This window comes from Ooceraea biroi, chromosome 12, assembly GCF_003672135.1.
Source record: "Ooceraea biroi isolate clonal line C1 chromosome 12, Obir_v5.4, whole genome shotgun sequence".
NCBI lineage: Eukaryota > Metazoa > Arthropoda > Insecta > Hymenoptera > Formicidae > Ooceraea > Ooceraea biroi.
Window position 1 is genome coordinate 7,186,188 of NC_039517.1, and position 19,693 is coordinate 7,205,880.

The 19,693-nt window shown below is 42.6% G+C and overlaps 4 protein-coding genes across 5 annotated transcripts; all 4 read left to right on the plus strand.

The window, feature by feature from the left end:
* Positions 1–2,601, plus strand: LOC105284189 (fidgetin-like protein 1). 2 transcript variants are annotated; one of them, XM_011347519.3, is made up of 2 exons: positions 1–412; positions 500–2,601. In XM_011347519.3, the coding sequence occupies exons 1-2, from the start codon at positions 234–236 to the stop codon at positions 2,319–2,321; spliced, it is 2,001 nt and encodes a 666-aa protein (XP_011345821.1). In that variant the 5' UTR covers positions 1–233; the 3' UTR covers positions 2,322–2,601. The 2 variants fall into 2 exon arrangements, with proteins under 2 accessions (XP_011345821.1, XP_011345822.1); XM_011347520.3 differs by having other exon boundaries at positions 509–2,601.
* A 142-nt stretch (positions 2,602–2,743) lies between these two features.
* LOC105284191 (mRNA export factor) lies at positions 2,744–5,078 on the plus strand. Its single transcript, XM_011347522.3, has 7 exons — positions 2,744–2,915; positions 3,008–3,311; positions 3,576–3,749; positions 3,903–3,974; positions 4,067–4,348; positions 4,463–4,657; positions 4,723–5,078. The coding sequence occupies exons 2-7, from the start codon at positions 3,054–3,056 to the stop codon at positions 4,807–4,809; spliced, it is 1,068 nt and encodes a 355-aa protein (XP_011345824.1). The 5' UTR covers positions 2,744–2,915; positions 3,008–3,053; the 3' UTR covers positions 4,810–5,078.
* A 321-nt stretch (positions 5,079–5,399) lies between these two features.
* On the plus strand, positions 5,400–12,264 carry LOC105284190 (WD repeat-containing protein 19). Its single transcript, XM_011347521.3, has 20 exons — positions 5,400–5,766; positions 5,976–6,355; positions 6,477–6,687; positions 6,780–6,892; positions 6,981–7,398; positions 7,466–7,696; positions 7,833–7,961; positions 8,047–8,344; positions 8,432–8,630; positions 8,715–8,812; positions 8,911–9,193; positions 9,282–9,510; positions 9,607–9,859; positions 9,943–10,253; positions 10,326–10,475; positions 10,602–10,698; positions 10,791–10,997; positions 11,094–11,380; positions 11,475–11,551; positions 11,638–12,264. Exons 1-20 carry the CDS (start codon positions 5,752–5,754, stop codon positions 11,759–11,761), a joined length of 4,110 nt encoding a protein of 1,369 aa, XP_011345823.2. The 5' UTR covers positions 5,400–5,751; the 3' UTR covers positions 11,762–12,264.
* Positions 12,265–14,475: 2,211 nt separating this feature from the next.
* LOC105284193 (membrane-associated progesterone receptor component 1) lies at positions 14,476–18,105 on the plus strand. The gene is made up of 3 exons (XM_011347523.2): positions 14,476–15,133; positions 15,848–15,997; positions 16,565–18,105. Exons 1-3 carry the CDS (start codon positions 14,794–14,796, stop codon positions 16,711–16,713), a joined length of 639 nt encoding a protein of 212 aa, XP_011345825.1. The 5' UTR covers positions 14,476–14,793; the 3' UTR covers positions 16,714–18,105.
* Positions 18,106–19,693: the final 1,588 nt, after the last annotated feature.

The following is a 19,693-nucleotide window of genomic DNA, read 5'->3' on the forward strand; positions in this document are numbered from 1 at the left end:
TGCGCTCTCTAGCTACTCCACGTTTCGTGCCGCGTAAGCAACAAGTGTTGCCGGCTGTCACGCGGGAAACGTATGTCCGATTCGTTCGATTTTGTAGCGCGAAGTAAGTGAAAGTAAATGCCGTCGTTTTCGACCGTGACGAGATCCGAGTGGCCGTAATAGTCAATTTGCTCCCCGCGCCATTCCGAACGTATGTACGTTTTGTATGAATTTTTGTCAACACGAGTTCGGATATGGAAGCAACCGACACGGATGACGAGATTGTTGTGTTACAACACACAAAAGCGGAAAGAGACAACGTTTTGGTTGCGTATCAGACGCTAAAATTCTCGAAGAAGGACAAGGACTGTTACGAGGTCGCGGACATCGAACGCAGGTGCCTCACTATGAAGTACAGGACGGCGAAAGTGTTGTAAGTCTGATATTTTATTTTCTCGCGATTCGATTTGGTATTCATCTATGAAATTTATTTATTTCTGAAATTTATTTATCTCCAAAGTTTTTGCAGCGACTCGGAGGACACGGCAGCGACACTGCTCCGCAAGGATCTCTTGAATTACAACGCTGTTCTACGAGATGAGAAGGGAGTAAACAATTATTGGAAACAGATTAAATCCCAACTGCCGGATGTCAAAAACGATCCGTTACAGTGGAAGTCAGGATTGAGTGACGTTGACGTCGCGCTGAATTTCATAAAGCCTTTGCCTTGTCAAGAAGTTAACACTTTACCATGCAAAGGTAGAGATTATGACGATAGTGATATAGAAAAAATCGTGAACAACTCGAAGAAGAAAAACAATTCACCAGAGAAAACTCGAAAAATTTCTCAAGTGTTGCAAGCAAGCTCCAGTCGTAGCTCAAGTAAGGAAGTTTTCTCAAAGCCTGGTCCCAGCAGGCAAGAAAAGGTGTCTTCGTATTTCACGCGCATTCCCAAGGACGATGATCATTTCAGCAGGCCTGGAACTTCCAAACAAAATCTAGTTAGGTCACAGTCGTATACATGTACACCTACACCTACATCTCAAAGTTCAAGTAAATCTGTGCAGCCTCCAAAATTGGGCAATGGTACAAAGGCTGGATTGAAAAACTTGTACAGACCAATAAATCCGCACGCACCAAAGCTAGAACCAGCTAGTCCTTCCCGACCTGTCGATGAAGCTGACGAGGAGACGCGAAGAAGCACGGTTGATTCTTTCAAGAGTGCGAGAGACGAGCTGTACATCCAGGAGATGAAGCAGAACAGATCTGCACCGAAGAAGACTCTGGGTGGGCGAACAGCTGCCAACGCCCAGTTTGTCTGTCCCTTCAAGCGGGATAAAGAGAGATCGACGCAGAGCAGCGCTAGCCGGCCAGCTGACCGGTCACATGATGGGGCAGGAGCGGAGGAAGAAGTGGACGAGAGATTGAGGAACATTGATCCGAACATGATCGAGCTGATCAAAAGCGAGATTATGGAATCGGGTAAGACGGTAACGTGGGACGACATCGCGGGCCTCGAGTACACCAAGAAGATCATCAAGGAGGTAGTGGTGTTCCCTATGTTGAGGCCGGACATTTTTACAGGCCTCCGTCGTCCACCGAAGGGAATCCTGCTGTTTGGCCCGCCAGGAACGGGCAAGACGCTCATCGGCAAGTGCATCGCCTCCCAGAGCAAGTCCACGTTCTTCTCGATCTCGGCGAGCTCTCTGACCTCCAAGTGGATTGGCGACGGCGAGAAGATGGTCCGCGCCCTGTTCGCGGTCGCTAGGGTGCATCAACCGTCCGTCATCTTCATCGACGAGATCGACTCGCTGCTGACGCAGCGCTCCGAGACGGAACACGAGAGTTCCAGGCGCTTGAAGACGGAGTTCCTGGTGCAGCTGGACGGCGCAACCACGTCTGACGACGATCGCATCCTGATCGTCGGCGCAACCAATCGGCCGCAGGAACTGGATGAAGCTGCTAGGCGCCGGCTCGTCAAGAGACTATACGTGCCCCTGCCGGAGCTCGAGGCACGTAGACAGATAATTAACAATCTGCTGGCCTCGGTGCGGCATAATCTCGGTCAAGAGGACGTAACGAGGATCGCGGAGAAATCGGCGGGATATTCCGGCGCCGACATGACGAATCTGTGTAAGGAAGCCAGTATGGAACCGATTCGCAGCATTCCCTTCAGTCAGTTGGAAGACATCGAGATGGAAGAAGTGAGGCACATAACGAGCCGCGATTTCGACGAGGCGCTGATCAACGTGAGGCCGAGCGTGTCGCAATCGGACCTGAATATTTATATCGACTGGGATCGTACTTATGGTTCTGGCACCGCGCAAAACTACAAAGTATAATAAATACACATCGAGTTAATTAGAATATTCAGAAAATTGTAAAATTACTTTTTTTAGTGTTTATTTTCTTAATAGATCATTTATTTTTGTAACAAATGCACACCTTTATATCAGGGCAAAGAAAATGTAATAAAAATTTCATCGCGTTAATATATTGATTATAATTGGATGAAATTATGTGTGTAACTATTATGTTAGAAATTATGACTAAAAATTGTAATGAATTATGCAATGTTTAGTTATTTCATGGAGAATAAATTGTTTTCAAATTTGCTAAGAATTGCGCGCGTATCTAGATAGGATACATGCTTGACATTTTAATATTTGATTCCTCTAGTAAATTTACTAATCCTTCTAATTTTCCCTATGTTAGGGGAAATATGTGTATCAATCTTCCATGTTGGTATCCTCCAATTTTCGACGAAAAAGTGTACTAATTATTGCGCGCTTTCTATTCTCTGATCTTCCTATTTGCCGATTGTTACTAGCTTTGTTGACTTATTACATTTGCATGCGTTTTTTATTTTGCGTATTGACTCTCTCTGGCGTATTAACGTAAAAATATGTTATCGCCTCTGTACCGTGAATTATAAGGTAAGAAAATTACGAGGTTAAATACATACAGTTCCGAAAATGATAACTTACAAAGGTTAATCTCTTTTGCTGTTGCACATTGAAATTTCCAGAAATCACGAGTACTTGGAGGAACGATCAAAGTGGTGTGAGTTAAAGATGTTCAATCAGAACAACGCATTGAGAACGGGAACGACAAACACATCGAATCCAATGCAGGACTTTGAGGTTGTCTCGCCGCCGGACGATTCCATCTCCAGTCTGGCATTCAGTCCAGCGTCTATTCAGCAGAATTTTCTTGTTGCCGGTTCGTGGGACTGCAATGTACGTTGTTGGGAAGTTGAGCAGTCTGGCAAAACGGTGCCCAAGTCGATGCAGAGCATGTCAGCGCCAGTCTTGAGTGTATGCTGGAGCGATGTAAGCATATTTTATCTTTGTTTTTCTGATTTTACGAATATCCAATAAATTGTAGTAGCAACGATGAAGAAATGATTTCTAGTAAAAATGGAGATAAAATAATCATTTTTTATCAATTATATAATTATAAAAAAAACTATATTCTGTTGCAAATTATACTATTTATTACATATTCTTTACAATTAGTATTATGAAATTATTTATTTTAAAAGTTATATATGCGAGCATGTACTTGTCATATTAATGCAATAATTATAAAACTAGGATGGAACCAAGGTATTTATGGCTGGATGTGACAAAACAGCAAAATGTTGGGATTTGGCCACAAATCAGAGCGTTCAAGTAGCTGCACATGACGCACCCATTAAAACGTGTCACTGGTTAAAGGCATCTTCATATTCCTGTTTAATGACAGGTTCCTGGGATAAAACGTTAAGGGTCAATATTTATCAAATATTTACAATCAGATAGCACATTATTTATTTTCTTGCAATTATATTGTCATTACTCAAACTCTTTTACTTATTATTCAAAGTAGTTTTTATTTCTTCATGAAAATATTTGATTAATCAATACATTTACCATTTTTAGTTTTGGGATTTACGTAGTCCTAAACCTGCGATGACCATCAATCTACCTGAAAGATGTTATTGCGCGGATGTGGTAAGTTCGCATGTGAAAGGCATTGTAATTGGTTTGAGTACCGATGAAATTGCTGATGTTAATGATAATATATTTTATCTACGACATTGTAGGATTACCCGATGGCGGTTGTAGGAACAGCCGCACGTGGATTAATAGTCTACCAACTGGAAGGAAGCCCGCGCGAGTACAAATCCGTCGAACTGAGTTTGAAGTATCAGTATCGTTGCGTGGCGATTTTCAGGGACAAGAAGAAGGTGCCGACCGGTTTTGCGATCGGGAGCACCGAAGGTCGCGTTGCGATACATCACTTGAACCTCAGCTCGAAGGAGAATTTCACGTTCAAGTGCCACAGAACAAACGGCACGCCTAATGGTTATCAAGATATCTACGCGGTTAGTAGACCTAAAATTCCTCGCGTGTCTTTATGGAAAAAATACATTTTTATCGCTGCCGCGTTCGTTCTTTTATATATTCTTTCGTAAGAAAAATGATATTTTTATTTACAGGTAAACGACATAGCATTCCACCCAGTGCATGGCACGGTAGCGACTGTAGGTGGCGATGGTACTTTCGGCTTCTGGGACAAGGACGCACGTACTAAACTCAAGTCGTCCGAGACGATGGAGCAGCCCATCACGCGCTGTTGTTTTAATCACAACGGACAGATATTTGCATACGCCGTCTCTTACGACTGGTCTAAGGTATGATCAGACACATCAATACTATCTGTGCAGTGTGCCTGCATTCAATAGCCAAAATTTTGTAGGGTCATGAATATTATAATCCGGCGAAGAAGAACCAGATCTTCCTGAGACCATGCTACGACGAACTGAAACCGAAGGCTTCGCCGTGAAGTTGATAATATCTAACCGTAATTTTTAGAGATTGCCGTTTGTTCTAGTGATACCTGAACGTGTACTTTATAAAACGATGTGCGAATACTGACGTAATCGCGAGAACATAAATCTTTCCACTCGATATTCTTTCTCCTTTAACATAAAATGTATAATATAGGACATGTGCAGTCAATTTGATCTGCAAACGGTGCGAAACTTTGTATGAACAGACTCTAATCTATAAAAGTGATTATTAAGAATGTTTCAATAAATATATCCTTGGTATTTATTTTTCGAAAAATCCTGATGTCGATTTTCGGGATTTATTAATGAACAGACAACTTTTTTTAAGTAATATGTTAATGTTCCGAAAATCTTTTTAAAATTACATATTTTTGAACGCTAAGGTTGTATGATGTGTAAAATTACATGTTCGATATCTCGATGTTTTACTCTTTTATATGTAGATGAATAGTTAATATATCTTTTATAATTTCTGTAATTGAATATTATATACAAATCTTCTTCATGCTTGTCCAAAGACTAGCAAAAATATAATATAATTTAAAAAAAATAAAATATATTCTGCAAATTCGTGCCTGTAAAATGCCGCTTTGCATCTCGTCTGAATTGCAGGTTTAGTTCCAAAACGTCCGCTACGAGCCTCCACTATCGTCGCCTGAAAATGAGGTAGTAGTATGACTCGACGATAAGTCAGACGTGATTTTACTTTCAAGTAACACGACCAAACGATGTAGCAGATGATATTTCAATTGTGGTTGTGGCCAAGCAACGCAAACGTAAACAATATGGCAATCCACGATATGTCGATGCGAAAAAACAGCACTGACTAATAAATCGATATTTAAGTTATTCACATTATAACACTATATATAAACATGTTATTAAAATACACGAATTGACCAATTTCTTCGTCAAAAAAAAATCCGTGCGTTACAATGTCGACGGAGAAGGTAGGTTATGTGACAGTGACAGTATCACTTTATACGAATTTGTTTAATTAAAGTGTCACTACACTAATAATGTAAAGATAAAAATAAATTCAGTTTTAATTGACAAATCTACAATTTTGTTTGCTTCGTTTGATTATCATCATGCAAGCTTCAATTTTAAGTATATATATACTGTGATACAAAAGAGTTGATTTGATCCTGCTTGCTAGGCCCTTTATCGGCTGGATCAACCACATGGCACCGGTAACGTGTACATTAGCTGGCGTCCTGGAAATAGCACGCACCTAGCTACGACAGGTTGTGATTCTTCAGTTGCCATTTTTGATAGACAAGGAGATCTCCAGGAAAGAATATCAATTCCTGGATTGTGCACTGGCTTCGGCTGGGACTCGGATGGAGATCTGTTGGCCATAATATCGCAGAACTCGTCGTCTATAATACTATGGGATGCCACAACCAGCAAAAAGTCTCAGATAGATGCAGGCGTAAGGGACGGATTGACTTGTATGATATGGGCAAAGAAGAGCTGTGTCTTGGCGATAGGAACACAGAAGGGAAACTTGGTGCTCTACGATCACATTAATGCCAAGTAAGATATCAGTCTCGTTAAAAGAAATCATAAAATAAGAAACTAAAAAAATACATAAAATACAGGAAATGTCCATTGCTCACAATTAATTTTATATAATTACTTTGCCTTGCATAAATAGGCGAATACCTATTTTGGGGAAGCACAAAAAGCGCATTTTATGCGGCGCGTGGTCGGTAGACGGTCTTCTCGCCCTGGCAAGTGAGGACAAGGTTTTGACTATTAGCACGAGCGAAGGGGACACCCGCCGAGAAATACCGCTTCAGGGCGATCCGTCCTGCATTCAATTTAGCGAAATGAAGATGGATCATAGGATAGGCGGCGAAAATACGGTAAAACATTGCGAAGATTTGTAGTTGGAAATATTTGAAAGCTACCTGTGCGAATTTGTAATTTTTACGTGCGTGTAAAAAACCGTACCTAGGTATCCCTCATTATCAGCAAGATGACATTGTTTTTATACAACATTCTGGATCCCGAGAATCCGATCGAACTGGCCTTTCAGAAGCGCTACGGATCAATCGTAACTTATAAATGGTAATCGCGTCTGAAGTGACTCAAAAAATTATGTTTGTGTATAATTATTTATAATAAAAAATAATGCATGCGCACTTTTTATTTATAGGTACGGTGACGGTTACATACTGGTCGGATTCGAGGCTGGTTTCTTTATAGCGATATCGACGCACATAAAGGAGGTTGGCCAGGAGCTGTTTCAAGTGAAGAACCACAAAGATGTACTGACGGACGTCGCATTGAGCCAAACAGCAGGGAAGGTGGCCACTTGCGGCGACAGCACGCTGAAGGTGCACAGTTTACAAAACCCCGAGGAAACCGAGACGATCATTTCAGTGACCGGTGAAAATGGGATCAGCACTATTCAGTGGTCGACGGACGGGACAATGCTAGCGGTCGTAACTTATCTCGGTAACGTTCTGATTTACCTGATAGAGATCCCGAAGCTGACCAGCGTTTGCGGTAACAGAATAGCAATGCTGACAAGCCTGATGGAAGTGATGATACACGTTTGCACGTTAGACAAGGTACCTCTTACGATGTACAAGTTTTCTCGATGTCTCGAGCTTTTCGATCCGGATCTTATTTCTCCAGGATAAACCGAGCCCGCAAATGATCAACACCATAATTGAGCCAGCGATATTGGCAGTAGGTCCGATGCATTTAGCGGTAGGGCTAAACAACAGGGCGCTCTTTTGGGATCTCTCCCTCAGTAATTACGATAAAATACATTTCGAAAGAGATTACTTGGCTACGATTGACAGTCTGCGTTTAAACGAGATATACGTATCGGCATTGTTCGATGGGAAACTGCAGTTGCATTCGGTAATTTCAGTTTCTAAAATTGATACAGTGAAAATAATACGAAATCAGTTACTAATTAATTCTGTTTTATGATTTTTATTTATAGATCAAGACAGATCAAGACTAATTAATTCTGCTTTATGATTTTTATTTATAGATCAAGACAGACCAGGCATTAATAAATAGTGGAAAGGATACAAAGATGTTTCCTCCGGACACAAATTCTTCTCACAGCAGGATAACGTGCCACGCTCTTTGCTCGGATTTCCTGGTTTACGGTAATGACGTAAGTCAGCGTCACTCTGCGATAATCTCGAGTATTACGCACGATAAATCGAAGGAATTAATATATTTTCTTGTTTCATTTTTAGATGGGTAATATCGTCTATTTCTACTTGGAAATGTTTAATCAATCCACTGAATATGTGCACAACAATGGAATAAAGGAGCTGTATCTGGATGTGAACGGGACGCAGTTGTGTTTCATCGACAGTAAATTGGATACTTACGTGTTCGATCCGATAAATGAGACGATTATCGCAGTGCCCGATTGTCCTGACAACATCGACGGTGTTCTCTGGGATCAGAATATATTCGAACGTTCTATATTTGCGATATACAACAAAAGCATAATTGTGACCTACATTTACGTTAAATACTTCGTTGAAGGTATATATCTGATTTTTTTTTCTGCGTTGAGTATCGTGTCTGACTGTATTATCAGCAAGCAAACTCATACATTCATCGTATGAGCAGGAACGAAGGTAATAAAAATAAATACGACCAAATTGCCATCGGATTCGGCGCCTTTATTGATGTACTCCGGTGAAGTAACGTTCAGCGCGACGGGTAGCAAATTGACATACGTAACGTTAGCCTCCCACGAAGATGTTGGGAATATTGTGGAAACCAAAAAAATTAATGACGTCTTGGATAATCAGATTCTATGCAGACGGTGAGAAAGAGACGGCCACGAGTACGGAAAGGAATCAAGAAATATATTTAAAAAGATGTAAAAAAAATATAATTGCATTTGCAGGTTTCAGCAAGCTTGGAACACTTGCGAGAAACTGAACGAGAAGGACGCGTGGTTAAAATTGGGACGGAGTGCTATCGCGAACTTGAATGTCGAATTCGGTAGGCATTTTATTACATTGGCAAACACATTAAATTGTATAAAAATTGTATAAAAATAATTCATTGATATAATGAGACACTTAATTTATTGTACACAGCTATTCGCGTATATCGCCAAATCGAGGATGCTGCGATGGTGTGGACGCTGCAAAACATGGAGAACATAAATGAACTAGCGTTGCTTTGTGGTCACGCCTGCATACTGCTGGGAGATTACAACCAGGCCGAGAAGTACTTCCTGCAATCCTCCGAGCCTGTGCAAGCCCTGTATCTAAGGAGAGACTTGATGCAATGGGAGCAGGCGTTAAGCCTGGCGCAAAAATTAAAACCCGACGAAATTCCTTTCATCGCCAGAGAATACGCTCAACAATTGGAATTCACGTAGGATTCTGATATTATTAAATTTATTTTGTTATTCAAAAAGACGTAGGTGGACATTACTGTAAATGAGATTAACGTCTTTTTACAGAGGAAACTATCCAAAAGCCCTGACGAATTACGATCGCGGTCTGGTCGACTACAACACTTCGTCCACTTTAGTCGCGCAGAATCCTCATCATCGAAGTCAGTGTCTAGCCGGAATAGCGAGAATGTCCATAAGATGTGGCGACAGCAGGAAGGGCGTTGGGATAGCGATGGATAATGAAAGCTCGAGGTTGTTACGGAAGGAGTGCGCAGAAATTTTAGAATCAATGAAGGTACGCATTTTATTTTAATTAAATATTCAAAAAGTCAATTACATTTTGCTATCGCATAATGCTAAACACAACGTACATGTACGCTTGTCTCGTCAGCAATTCAGCGAAGCTGCGCAGTTGTACGAGAAGGCTGAATATTTCGATAAAGCTGCCACCGCGTATATCAAACTAAAAAATTGGCACAAAGTGGGACAGCTTCTGCCACAAATATCATCGGCTAAGATCAACATACAGTATGCTAAAGCCAAAGAGGCCGAGGGCAAGTACGAAGAGGCTGCGAGGGCGTACGAAACCGCCAAGGATTACGACAACATAATCAGGATTAATCTGGAACACTTGAGCAATCCTGGTAAAAATGTATTTAATACAAAATTCTCAACAAAGTATTTTAACTGACACGATAAATAATATATCTGATCACTCTCTTGCCAGCTCGTAGTGTTGAAGTTGTTCAACAAACCAAGAGTATAGAAGGCGCGAAGATGGTTGCGAGGTATTTCCAGAAGATGAACGATTACAATTCAGCTATCAAGTTCCTGATTCTGTCAAACTGCCACGATGAAGCCTTCCAACTGGCCAATCAGCACGGCAAGATGGAGCTGTACGGGGAGATCTTGGTGAACACGATCGATGACACTAACGTTCGCAGGGAAGACTTTAGAAGCCTCGCGATGCATTTCGAGTCTCAGAAAAACAATCTCTTAGCGGGAAAGTATTATTTCCACTCAAAGGAGTATCAGAAGGTAAATAGTTTACGATATAATTTCGTGAGCACACGTTTCGCGATTGATGTTTCAAATGCGTTTTGCTTTCAGGCCTTGCGACATTTATTGAAAGCTGCACAATTGGTACCAGACGACGATAGAGCTATCACTTACGCCATAGACGCCGTTGCATCTGCGAAGGATGATAAATTAGCTAATCAGTTAATAGACTTTTTACTAGGAGCTGATGGACTACCAAAGGTTATTATTCAAATATATTCGCTGCTCGAATGCCAGTATATTGCTACTAGTGCTACTATTGAGTTTTTCGTATTAAAAAAAATGATCGACTCGAATGCTAATAAAATACATTTGATTACCCCGCAGGATCCGAAATATCTATTCCGATTGTACATGGCGAGGAAACAATATAAAGAAGCGGCTAAAACGGCAATTATAATTGCGAATGAAGAACAAATTAACGGTATGTATTTACAGCTACTTTGAATGTAAATGAAATTTGAATGGAATGTAATCGGCATGCACTATAGAAAATTGTGTGACTGTTCTTCTCAGGAAATTATAGAAACGCCCACGACGTCCTGTTCGGGATGTATCAGGAATTGAAGAGAAACAAGATTACCATACCCTTAGAGATGCAATCGAATCTGAGACTGCTACACTCCTACATTCTGGTGAGACTGCACGTGAAGAGAAGTGACCACCTACGAGGCGCTCGCATGTTGATTAGAGTTGCCAACAACATATCAAAATTCCCGTCACGTCAGTACAAGAAGAACTTTCACGATTAACCACCAAATGAATTTAAATTGCATTGGATTTAAAACTTATAACGAACATATGCTTTTCCTGTTTCAGATATCGTACCGATATTGACGTCGACGGTGATCGAGTGTCACAGGGCGGGCTTGAAGAATGCGGCGTTCAATTTTGCGGCGATGCTGATGCGTCCCGAGTACCGCGGGCAGGTCGATGCGAAATACAGCAAGAAGATTGAGGCGATCGTGAGGAAACCACCGCGATCGAAGGACGTCGAGAACGAGGATGAGTCACTCACGCCGTGCCCGTACTGCAAGAGCAGAGTTCCCGAGACTGAAGTGACCTGTGATAAGTGCAAGAACACCATACCTTTCTGCATCGCAACGGTAAAGCAGTTTACATGATTCCGAAATTTATCCGAGGATGAAGGGTAACGTCTCGCCTCTCAAACTTTCTTATCGCGTTAATTCTCATCTGCAGGGACGACATATCGTCGAGGATGATTTCACGGTGTGCCCCCAATGCGATTTCCCGGCTATTAGAAGCGAATTTCTAAGGTAAATATATTTAAATAAATATTTCTAAGGTAAATATTGCACCTTAGCGATTGTTAAACGAAGTTTCACGTAACTTGTTATGGCAGGATTGTCGAATCCGAGGAGACCTGCCCAATGTGCTCGGAACGGGTCAATCCCGCGGCGATATCGTCCGTCACTGATATCCGTCCATATCTCGACTATCAAGAAGAGAGGATCATAAAAGCGTAATTTTTAGATATTTAGATTTAGGCTACATTTATTGTAATGCATAGAAAGGCCGTAGGTCGCGCGTACAGTTAAGCTACACACAAACTAGGGAACAAATAGTTATGTAAAGATTCACTTTAGTGTGCTATACAAATCAGAGAGGCCTTCTTTTTTGTCGCATACGCCTCGAGCAAGCGCGAGGTAATTACGAGGTGTGACGTAACGCCATTTAGCATTTACAAACAATAGCATTAGTGAGTGCGCGATATTCCAGTCGCACCGGGAGCAGATAGTCAGTATTGTCAATGTAACGGTGCCGTCCAGTATAAGTACAATGTATGCAAATACAAGTAGATCATATATATATATATATAAAACGCTATATATAGATGTTACAAACATTATACAATACATATGTATACATGGAAAAAAAACATACATGTACACGAATCAGTTGCTAGGAAGCTTGCCTGCTAATTGCGCTTCAGCGTTATAAAACGCGAAATAAACTATTTGCCGATTGACGTCGCGCGTTCCACGAATCTGCATACGCGTGATTCGATGCATTAATAGCCGCTCGTTATGCCATAACAATCGCAGTAGCTGTCGCGCATATAATTATCGTGAACGCGGGACTCGTGGAATCTGGATCGAAAAGCGATATATAAAGCTACGTGTCTCGCGTTACGTAAAGCGGAATGAATAAAAAAACCACGGAGGAAGATATCGTAATCATAACATGATCGGTCTCGTGACCGTCATAATTGCAGCCTACCTAACCTGCGGATCGCGAGGATCTCGCGATCTGGAGAGACACGTGACTTGGCGTAGCATGACTTTCAAGTTTTCGACGCGCGTAACGATCGTCGCTACTTTCGTAACTTCAATCGAACATGCATTCCTCTCGATACGCAAGAGACGTGATCTCGCGTGTCATGTATCCTCGATAGATACGAAACGATTTTTATTTCGTTATCAAACTGCAAGCATGGATTCTAGAGATAGAACGACCAGTTTTCATCGACTGTGACATAAAATGTCCGTTTTTCGCTCGACGGACTGAAAGAAAACAAGAACGAGACGACGAGTTCGTGTCGTCGAGGAAAAGCGGGACGGACGAGACTGTGAATACGCATAAGTCAGTAACGATTTGCCAACTTTCTCGAAACTGACGTGATATGCGATCGATAAAACCTAAGGATAGACGCAACGAAAATGGACACCGCGCGCGAGGTAACCGCCTGAAGTTACTCGCGAATCGTACTCGCGTGAATATAGCCGCTTATCTTATCTGGCAATATCGAGATCATTAATCATCAATCCGTTTGAAAAGAAATCTTGCCGGCGTTGCGCCGCCACGCCAAGACGATCGTGTTAAGAAAGTTTATCGTAAAAGCACTCGACTTGTTGACGGCGATACGATCGAAATTAATTACTATGTAACGCGAAGACGCACGAAGGACGCGCGTCGATCGCGGAGATTCCGAAGTTGCGATGAACGCGCGCATGGAAACACGCGTCCGGTTTAACCATCTTATTATTGATAAATGCAACACGCGTTGGCGAAACAATCGCGGTGCTCCGCGCAACGCCGACGTATCGGAGAAAGTTTCAAAGTATTAGAAAAAAGAAAGAGTTGGACGTTGGAGAAAGTTCCCAGGCAGCACATGTTAGCCTAATATATGTTTCTTAGACGTAGCTAATGTCTAAGAAACATAAAGTACCATTTAAGAAACGGTTTAAATAGAAACCGTTTTTAGACCTCAATTTTAAAAACGTATTTTCACGTTTCCACGGAAACGAAAAATGTGTTTTATTAAATCGATTTGAAATTATATAATTAATATAGAAAAAATAGTAATTTCTACTTACTTTGCGAGTATTAATTATTTTTACATCATACGTTTCAATGTACTCGATTATGGAACAAGAGACAAAAATCAACACAAGTGTGTGTGATTCCCACCTCTGATTCACCAAGCGACCGATAGATGGCCAGGCCAGACGTGACGTTCTCGCAAGTAACATTTGTGTTATCACCTTATAAATAACCATTCGGAAAACCGATCCAATACTCTTTTTCTTCTTCTTTTCTTTTGAAACTTTTGAGATCACTATTACTTGAAGTGATATTTCAAAAGAGTGAGATTCCACTACACGAAATTTAGAGAGTAATTCATAAAATATAAAAATCTAGTTTTTTACAAAAATGTGACTTAACTCTGTCTATCTTTGAGGCACTGATATATAGAATTGATAAATATTTTTCTGATGATTTCTGAAACGTTTTTTTGCCGAAACGTTTTTTCGTTGGACAGTTTTCTCCTAAATAAACGTTTCAATAAAATGGTTATGAAACGTTACGGCAAAACGTTTATGAAACGGTTTTGAAACCAATGTGTGCTGCCTGGGTTAGCCGCGTTTAACGAAGGAGAAATGGAAAAATCGCGTTTCTTTCGAGAGCGGCAATTTTGCGGGCAAAACGATATATCATTACGGGCCTCGGCGTGTTTCTTCGACGCAGGAAGAGACGGCCGGCGAGTTTCTATTTTAACAATTTTGAAATCTCTCGCGCCACGGCGATCGTGTACAGCCCTGCGACTCGCCATCGCGGTGCGGCCACGTAATAAGCCGCCGAACGATCTGAATGCGTCGCCGCTTCGTCGCGAATAATACGCTACATTCAGGTCGGGCGTGTGCGTCGGTACGGCGGCGCGCACTGGCGAGTCGAGTGCATATATTACGTCGTATCGTATCGCGCGATTATCGCGGCGTGCGGACGAGCGAGCGGCGTCTCGTCGGCGGCAATTAGTTGTTAGCGGCCTGCCGGCGACCCGGTTTCCATTGCGATCTCGGCGCGGTTCCACGGACGACGCGTCGGCCGCACGCACGGTGCTAGGTACGTACGCACGTACGCGTATACCGCGAGAAGTTAGCGGCGTTCGATAGGCGCGCGGCATTCGCATTTCGCGAGCGCTTCGCGTGTAACCTCTCGTCTTCCTCGGCGGCGGCACCCCGTCGCCCGCTGGGCAGGTCGTAGTTTTCTCGTCAAGATGGCCGAGAAGAGCGGTACGCCGGCCGCGACCGCGGCCCAGGACGGCCAGCAGTCGCAGCAGCAGCAATTCCTGTCGAGTTTCATCAGCGAGATCATCCGGAGCCCGGTGAATCTCATTCTCGTGGGCGTGATCGCCATCCTGATCTACAAGATCGTCAAGAGCCGCACGAGGCCGGAGGTGCCCCTGCCCGAGGTGAAAAAGCTGCCGAAACTGCGGCGCGATTTCACGATCGAGGAGCTGACCAAGTACGACGGCAAAGGATCCGACGGCCGGATACTGGTCGCGGTGAACGGCAGCGTCTATGACGTCACCAGGGGCGCCAAGTTCTACGGGCCCGGTGAGTAACGGATCTCAGTCGACGATCGGTTCTCCTTCCGCCGCTCCGCGAGGATCAGCCGAGATCTTTGGGAGCGGTACATACGAGCTGACGCGACTCGTTTCTCTCTCTTTTTGTCCGTCTCTTTCTCTTTCTCTCGCTCGCACGCGCGCGTGTTCTTTTTCCTCTCCCTCCCCGGCGCATTTTATTAGGCGTTTTTTATTAGCTTGCGGCCGGCGGTCGCTCGCGATGATATCACGCATCATGCGCGCAAAAATAAAATCGCGAAAGTCGCATGATCGTCACGTCCAATTGCGCGTCCCCTTCTACGTCGCGATACCGAGTCGATGACGACGACGACGACGGCGCCGGCAGCAACAAGGACGACAGCGATTTATCGCGTTCCGTGACGTCTGCCGGGTGAGAGTCTTGTTTAAATATGCGGTGGGTGGGTGGGTATCGTTCGAATCTCGAAGCTGCAGAATTCTCCTCGGCGATAAGGCTGATCCGATGGAACGATAATGTTGCAAACGAATGACGGATGATACAAAATCGCGGCTGCGATTTCTAGGCTCTTGCGGATTATTTCGCACTTGATAGCGGAGAGCCGGTTATATTAAATTCACGTCATAACTTGATCTTTGATAAACGTAAATGTTTTTCAATTGCAGGAGTTCTCGCAAGCGTTCTTTTTGAGTATCATGGTGGCTAATATTGATTACATTGTTTGTACAGGCGGTCCATATGAAGCATTCGGTGGCCGAGACGCTAGCAGAGCACTAGCGAGGTTTGCAGTTGACGCAGCGACGGATAAGTACGATGATTTGAGCGATCTGAACACCACGGAGATGAATTCTATCAAGGAATGGGAGGAACAGTTCAAAGGTGAGTAAATTGACGCTTCTTGAATAATCTCGGGCAGAGTGTTCTTCTAAACAACGGCGAGAAGAGGAAATTAAAGCAAATGGGACCAGTGATTTACATATGTTGTTTGCGCGTGGAGAGAAAATTGCAGTTGCTACGAGCATCTTATACATGATATTATTTTGTTATGAAGATACATTTTACAATACTTTTAACGTTTTTTTCATTTCCACGTAATTTATACAGCGAATATATTAATAGCAAAAAGATATTTTACATGATGTTAATGTACAAAATGTGTAAATTCGATCTAACAATTTTGTATTAACACAACATTCGTAGTCCATTCAGTTTGAATGACAGAATTTATTTAAATCAACATACGAGCTTTTTGCCTGATGAATAAGTGATGAGAGCATCGTTCAAGGCTTTTTGATTGCATATGAATAAGTACGTAGCAGATATAACAAATGGAAGCTTCGGTCGAGTGACTACTGACCGAGTGCGACACGAGACAACCGTTCAAAGAAGCGAGGCATGATCATTAAGGGGGTTTCCAAGATCTTAATCGTGATATTTGTATTACAGAGAGGTACGATTACGTCGGAAAGCTACTGAAGCCCGGCGAGACGCCTACAAATTACTCGGATGAGGAGGACGAGGGCAGCCAGCAGGAGACTGAAGCGAAATCCGAGAATTCCGAGACCGACGCCGCGGCCAAGTCAAAGAGCGATTGACCGCGTGACCGTACACCGAAAGAAGCAGAATCGTTTCGGAAGCACACTACGCACACACTGTTGTTACGGAAATCTCTGAAATTGTCGCTCATGAATATATTTCCGGACGTTCGGCCGAATATTTTATTACTTCGCAACGATAATCAGATAAAGAGGCGAGGCGCTGGCTTTTAATCGAGTCAAAAGTACGAGGGCAAGCGTTCTGGAGGGGGCTGTGGCAGAGCGCGCGAAGACTTCATTTAAGAGCGCCCGATACTTCCGGTCAAGGCAAACGCTCGCGTCTTTTAATGTTTTTTACATATGTACAAAAAGAGATTTTCTCTACAGATCGCTAAGCTGAGAATCAGTCGCAGGTAAATCATGCAGCGTATTCCATTGTAGATGTTTCCCGTTGTTGAATTATGAGTTGCGTCCTGGTCGCTGCACGGCGCGCGGAGGTAATCCGCGTCCGTGCAAGTACGACGAGTACGTTAAAGTTTCTGACACATGCATTTGGGACTTAGTTTGTAAGTTTCACAAAGTATCTCATTGTGTTCGCGCAATTCCATAATTTTTGTAATTACGAAAATGATGTCACGATATACCGAGTCGTAGAGCTGAGACCCATACGGAGAGACACGCATACACACGTACATATACTTCGGAGTAACAGTTGTCACGCCTGTGAATAATCCGATTAGCATTCGGATACAACGCTGATACATAGTCGCGTATTCATGTTGTATTTTTAATACAATCGCGCACCAAATACATATATATCTAATTATTATCCAATGATGCGAAGTGAGGAGTTGTTCCTCATTTACATCATCGAGGTAATGAGAGGAGCCATTTCGACGAGGCAAATTGTATATTTTCACTTTGTAAGAATTTTAGCTGCTAAATCAGCATTTGGAAACCGCCCGGCGGCGTTTCCAACGGTTTTTGTTCTGTGTGTGTATATTTTTTTTTACATGAAATTCGTAAACGTGTGAGAAACATTTGTCGTTAGGTTTTAGCGATTTGTAAGATTTCGTTACAATTGTACGAGCGCGCAATGTTGGGGTATGAAAACTCGTCGCGTGTACGTATACAACTCGCGTACTTCCGTGTAGTGTATCTCTCGACACTGCAGAGCATTATCAACGCTGTTTGATAGCTTGATTCACCGATAAAAATAAGAACGTGGTTTTGGTAACTAGTTATATATACATATATATATATCTGAAGATATAAGTTTACGAATAAATTATATATGGTTACGTTATACATAGATTTCCACACACGCGTGAAGAAAAAGATCTGCACACGCCATTCCCTGCACTACTTGAAATTCCCTCGATGTAAATCGAACTGTATTTTACATCTTGTTGGTGTATAAAGAACAAGAAATATTATTCATTGTACACCATATACCCCTTGTTAGCTATATGCGGTGTATATAATAATTGTTCATTTTTAGGTAGTATTAATTATAACAGTGGCAAGTACAGTTTTATTATTCTATATCGATCGGACGGTTCAGCTTGATTATATGATACACATTTCTTCCAGAGCGATTAATCAGAGAATGGAAATATTCAGTGTAGTATATGTGTGTATGCGCACATATATATATATAAATATATATATATACACATTACACTGAATACTTCCATTTTCTGATTAATCTCTCTGGAAGAATTATTTTCTGCTTCTAAAAGTATTGATTTTTTTCATAATACAAGAACTTGCCGCTTGACTGTAATTGAAAACAGCATTTACTGGAAGATGTTACTTAAAAGCATCATTCATTTACAAGAACAAGGGATGCATTCGAAATGCGTATATTGCAATATTAATTACATTACATTACTGCAAAATATGCTTACGCATTAATAAGTCAAAAACAAGTATATGTTAACGGAAGAAGCTCTATTTAGCCCTTAATAAGGGTAATAGAGTGCGAAGGACAAGCGCAAAACGCAATGGGATAAAGCCCGGAGATGCCGCGGAAATAAACTTGTCTCTTTTATTCTTGGACGCGAATATTTATTTCGAAGAACCAATCATTTCGGCAAGCGAAATCTGACCATGACATTCAACATTTTCCAGTACATTGCGTTCCTACTAGATGGTGGCACAGCAATGATCGTCTATCAACGTGGACAAGCGTTAGTGCCACTTGTTCGCTGCGTTATCGACACGATGACGAGATCTGCTGAAAGCTTCTGCGCGAGATAGGTCTTCCCATAATCTACAGAAAACGCACCTAAATTTCATGTTCAAAAACCATTAAAAATTATCAATTCGCGCGCTCGATCATGTATCCGAGTTGTATCCATCAGTTTTAAAATCCGCTAGTCAAGTATTTCGAGAAAACGCTCAAGAGAGAATCGGTCCTTGACGGACAACCGTGTTCTTCGAAAATCGACTCTAATTTCTCAATCGCATCCGTTACGAAGTCGCAGTTAATCCTGCAACGCGACGAATTTTTTGGATCATTCTGTCGAAGATTAGGACAAAAAGAGAGTCATCGCGGCGGCGATGAATGAACGAGACGATTCCGTCTCGCTGGGCCAAGTTAGCTGGGTCGAACGCGACGGAGGATCGAGATTCGCTCGGGAGAAGCGCGCGTTGCGCTTTCCGATGATACTTGAAGGCGGTCGATCGACTCGGCAGCATCCTCCGAGCGGACACGAAGCGGAGGAAGAGCGAGAGGGAGAAAGAGAAGGGACTGGGGAACGTCTTTGATTTATGGGTACGAGCCGGGGCTGGACGTTTATCTCGCCTCGTGGTAATGGTCTTTTTGGGACGTGCGATCCGAGAACTCGAGCGCGGATCGACCTTGCCTCGCTAACCCGCGGCGCGGCACGCCGCGCGTAATCGTCGTGTCTTCTTTTCCAAATTGTATATTCCGTATTAAAAGGGAAGGAGGGGAGGGCGTATGTATACGATTAGGGATCATCCTTCATTCCGTGCCGTTATCGGCTACTCCAGCTCGCGAGACGTCACGATGACA

Excerpts from the sequence above, each read along its gene's own strand:
- LOC105284189 (XM_011347519.3), top strand. The coding sequence starts at position 234 with ATGGAAGCAACCGACACGGATGACGAGATTGTTGTGTTACAACACACA. Across the intron at positions 413-499 it reads TACAGGACGGCGAAAGTGTT|TTTTTGCAGCGACTCGGAGG; the intron begins GTAAGTCTGATA and ends TTATCTCCAAAG.
- LOC105284191 (XM_011347522.3), top strand. The coding sequence starts at position 3,054 with ATGTTCAATCAGAACAACGCATTGAGAACGGGAACGACAAACACATCG. Across the intron at positions 3,312-3,575 it reads TGAGTGTATGCTGGAGCGAT|GATGGAACCAAGGTATTTAT; the intron begins GTAAGCATATTT and ends TTATAAAACTAG. Across the intron at positions 3,750-3,902 it reads CCTGGGATAAAACGTTAAGG|TTTTGGGATTTACGTAGTCC; the intron begins GTCAATATTTAT and ends TACCATTTTTAG.
- LOC105284190 (XM_011347521.3), top strand. Across the intron at positions 6,893-6,980 it reads TCAATCGTAACTTATAAATG|GTACGGTGACGGTTACATAC; the intron begins GTAATCGCGTCT and ends TTTTATTTATAG. Across the intron at positions 8,631-8,714 it reads AATCAGATTCTATGCAGACG|GTTTCAGCAAGCTTGGAACA; the intron begins GTGAGAAAGAGA and ends TTGCATTTGCAG.
- LOC105284193 (XM_011347523.2), top strand. The coding sequence starts at position 14,794 with ATGGCCGAGAAGAGCGGTACGCCGGCCGCGACCGCGGCCCAGGACGGC. Across the intron at positions 15,134-15,847 it reads CGCCAAGTTCTACGGGCCCG|GCGGTCCATATGAAGCATTC; the intron begins GTGAGTAACGGA and ends TTGTTTGTACAG. Across the intron at positions 15,998-16,564 it reads ATGGGAGGAACAGTTCAAAG|AGAGGTACGATTACGTCGGA; the intron begins GTGAGTAAATTG and ends TTTGTATTACAG.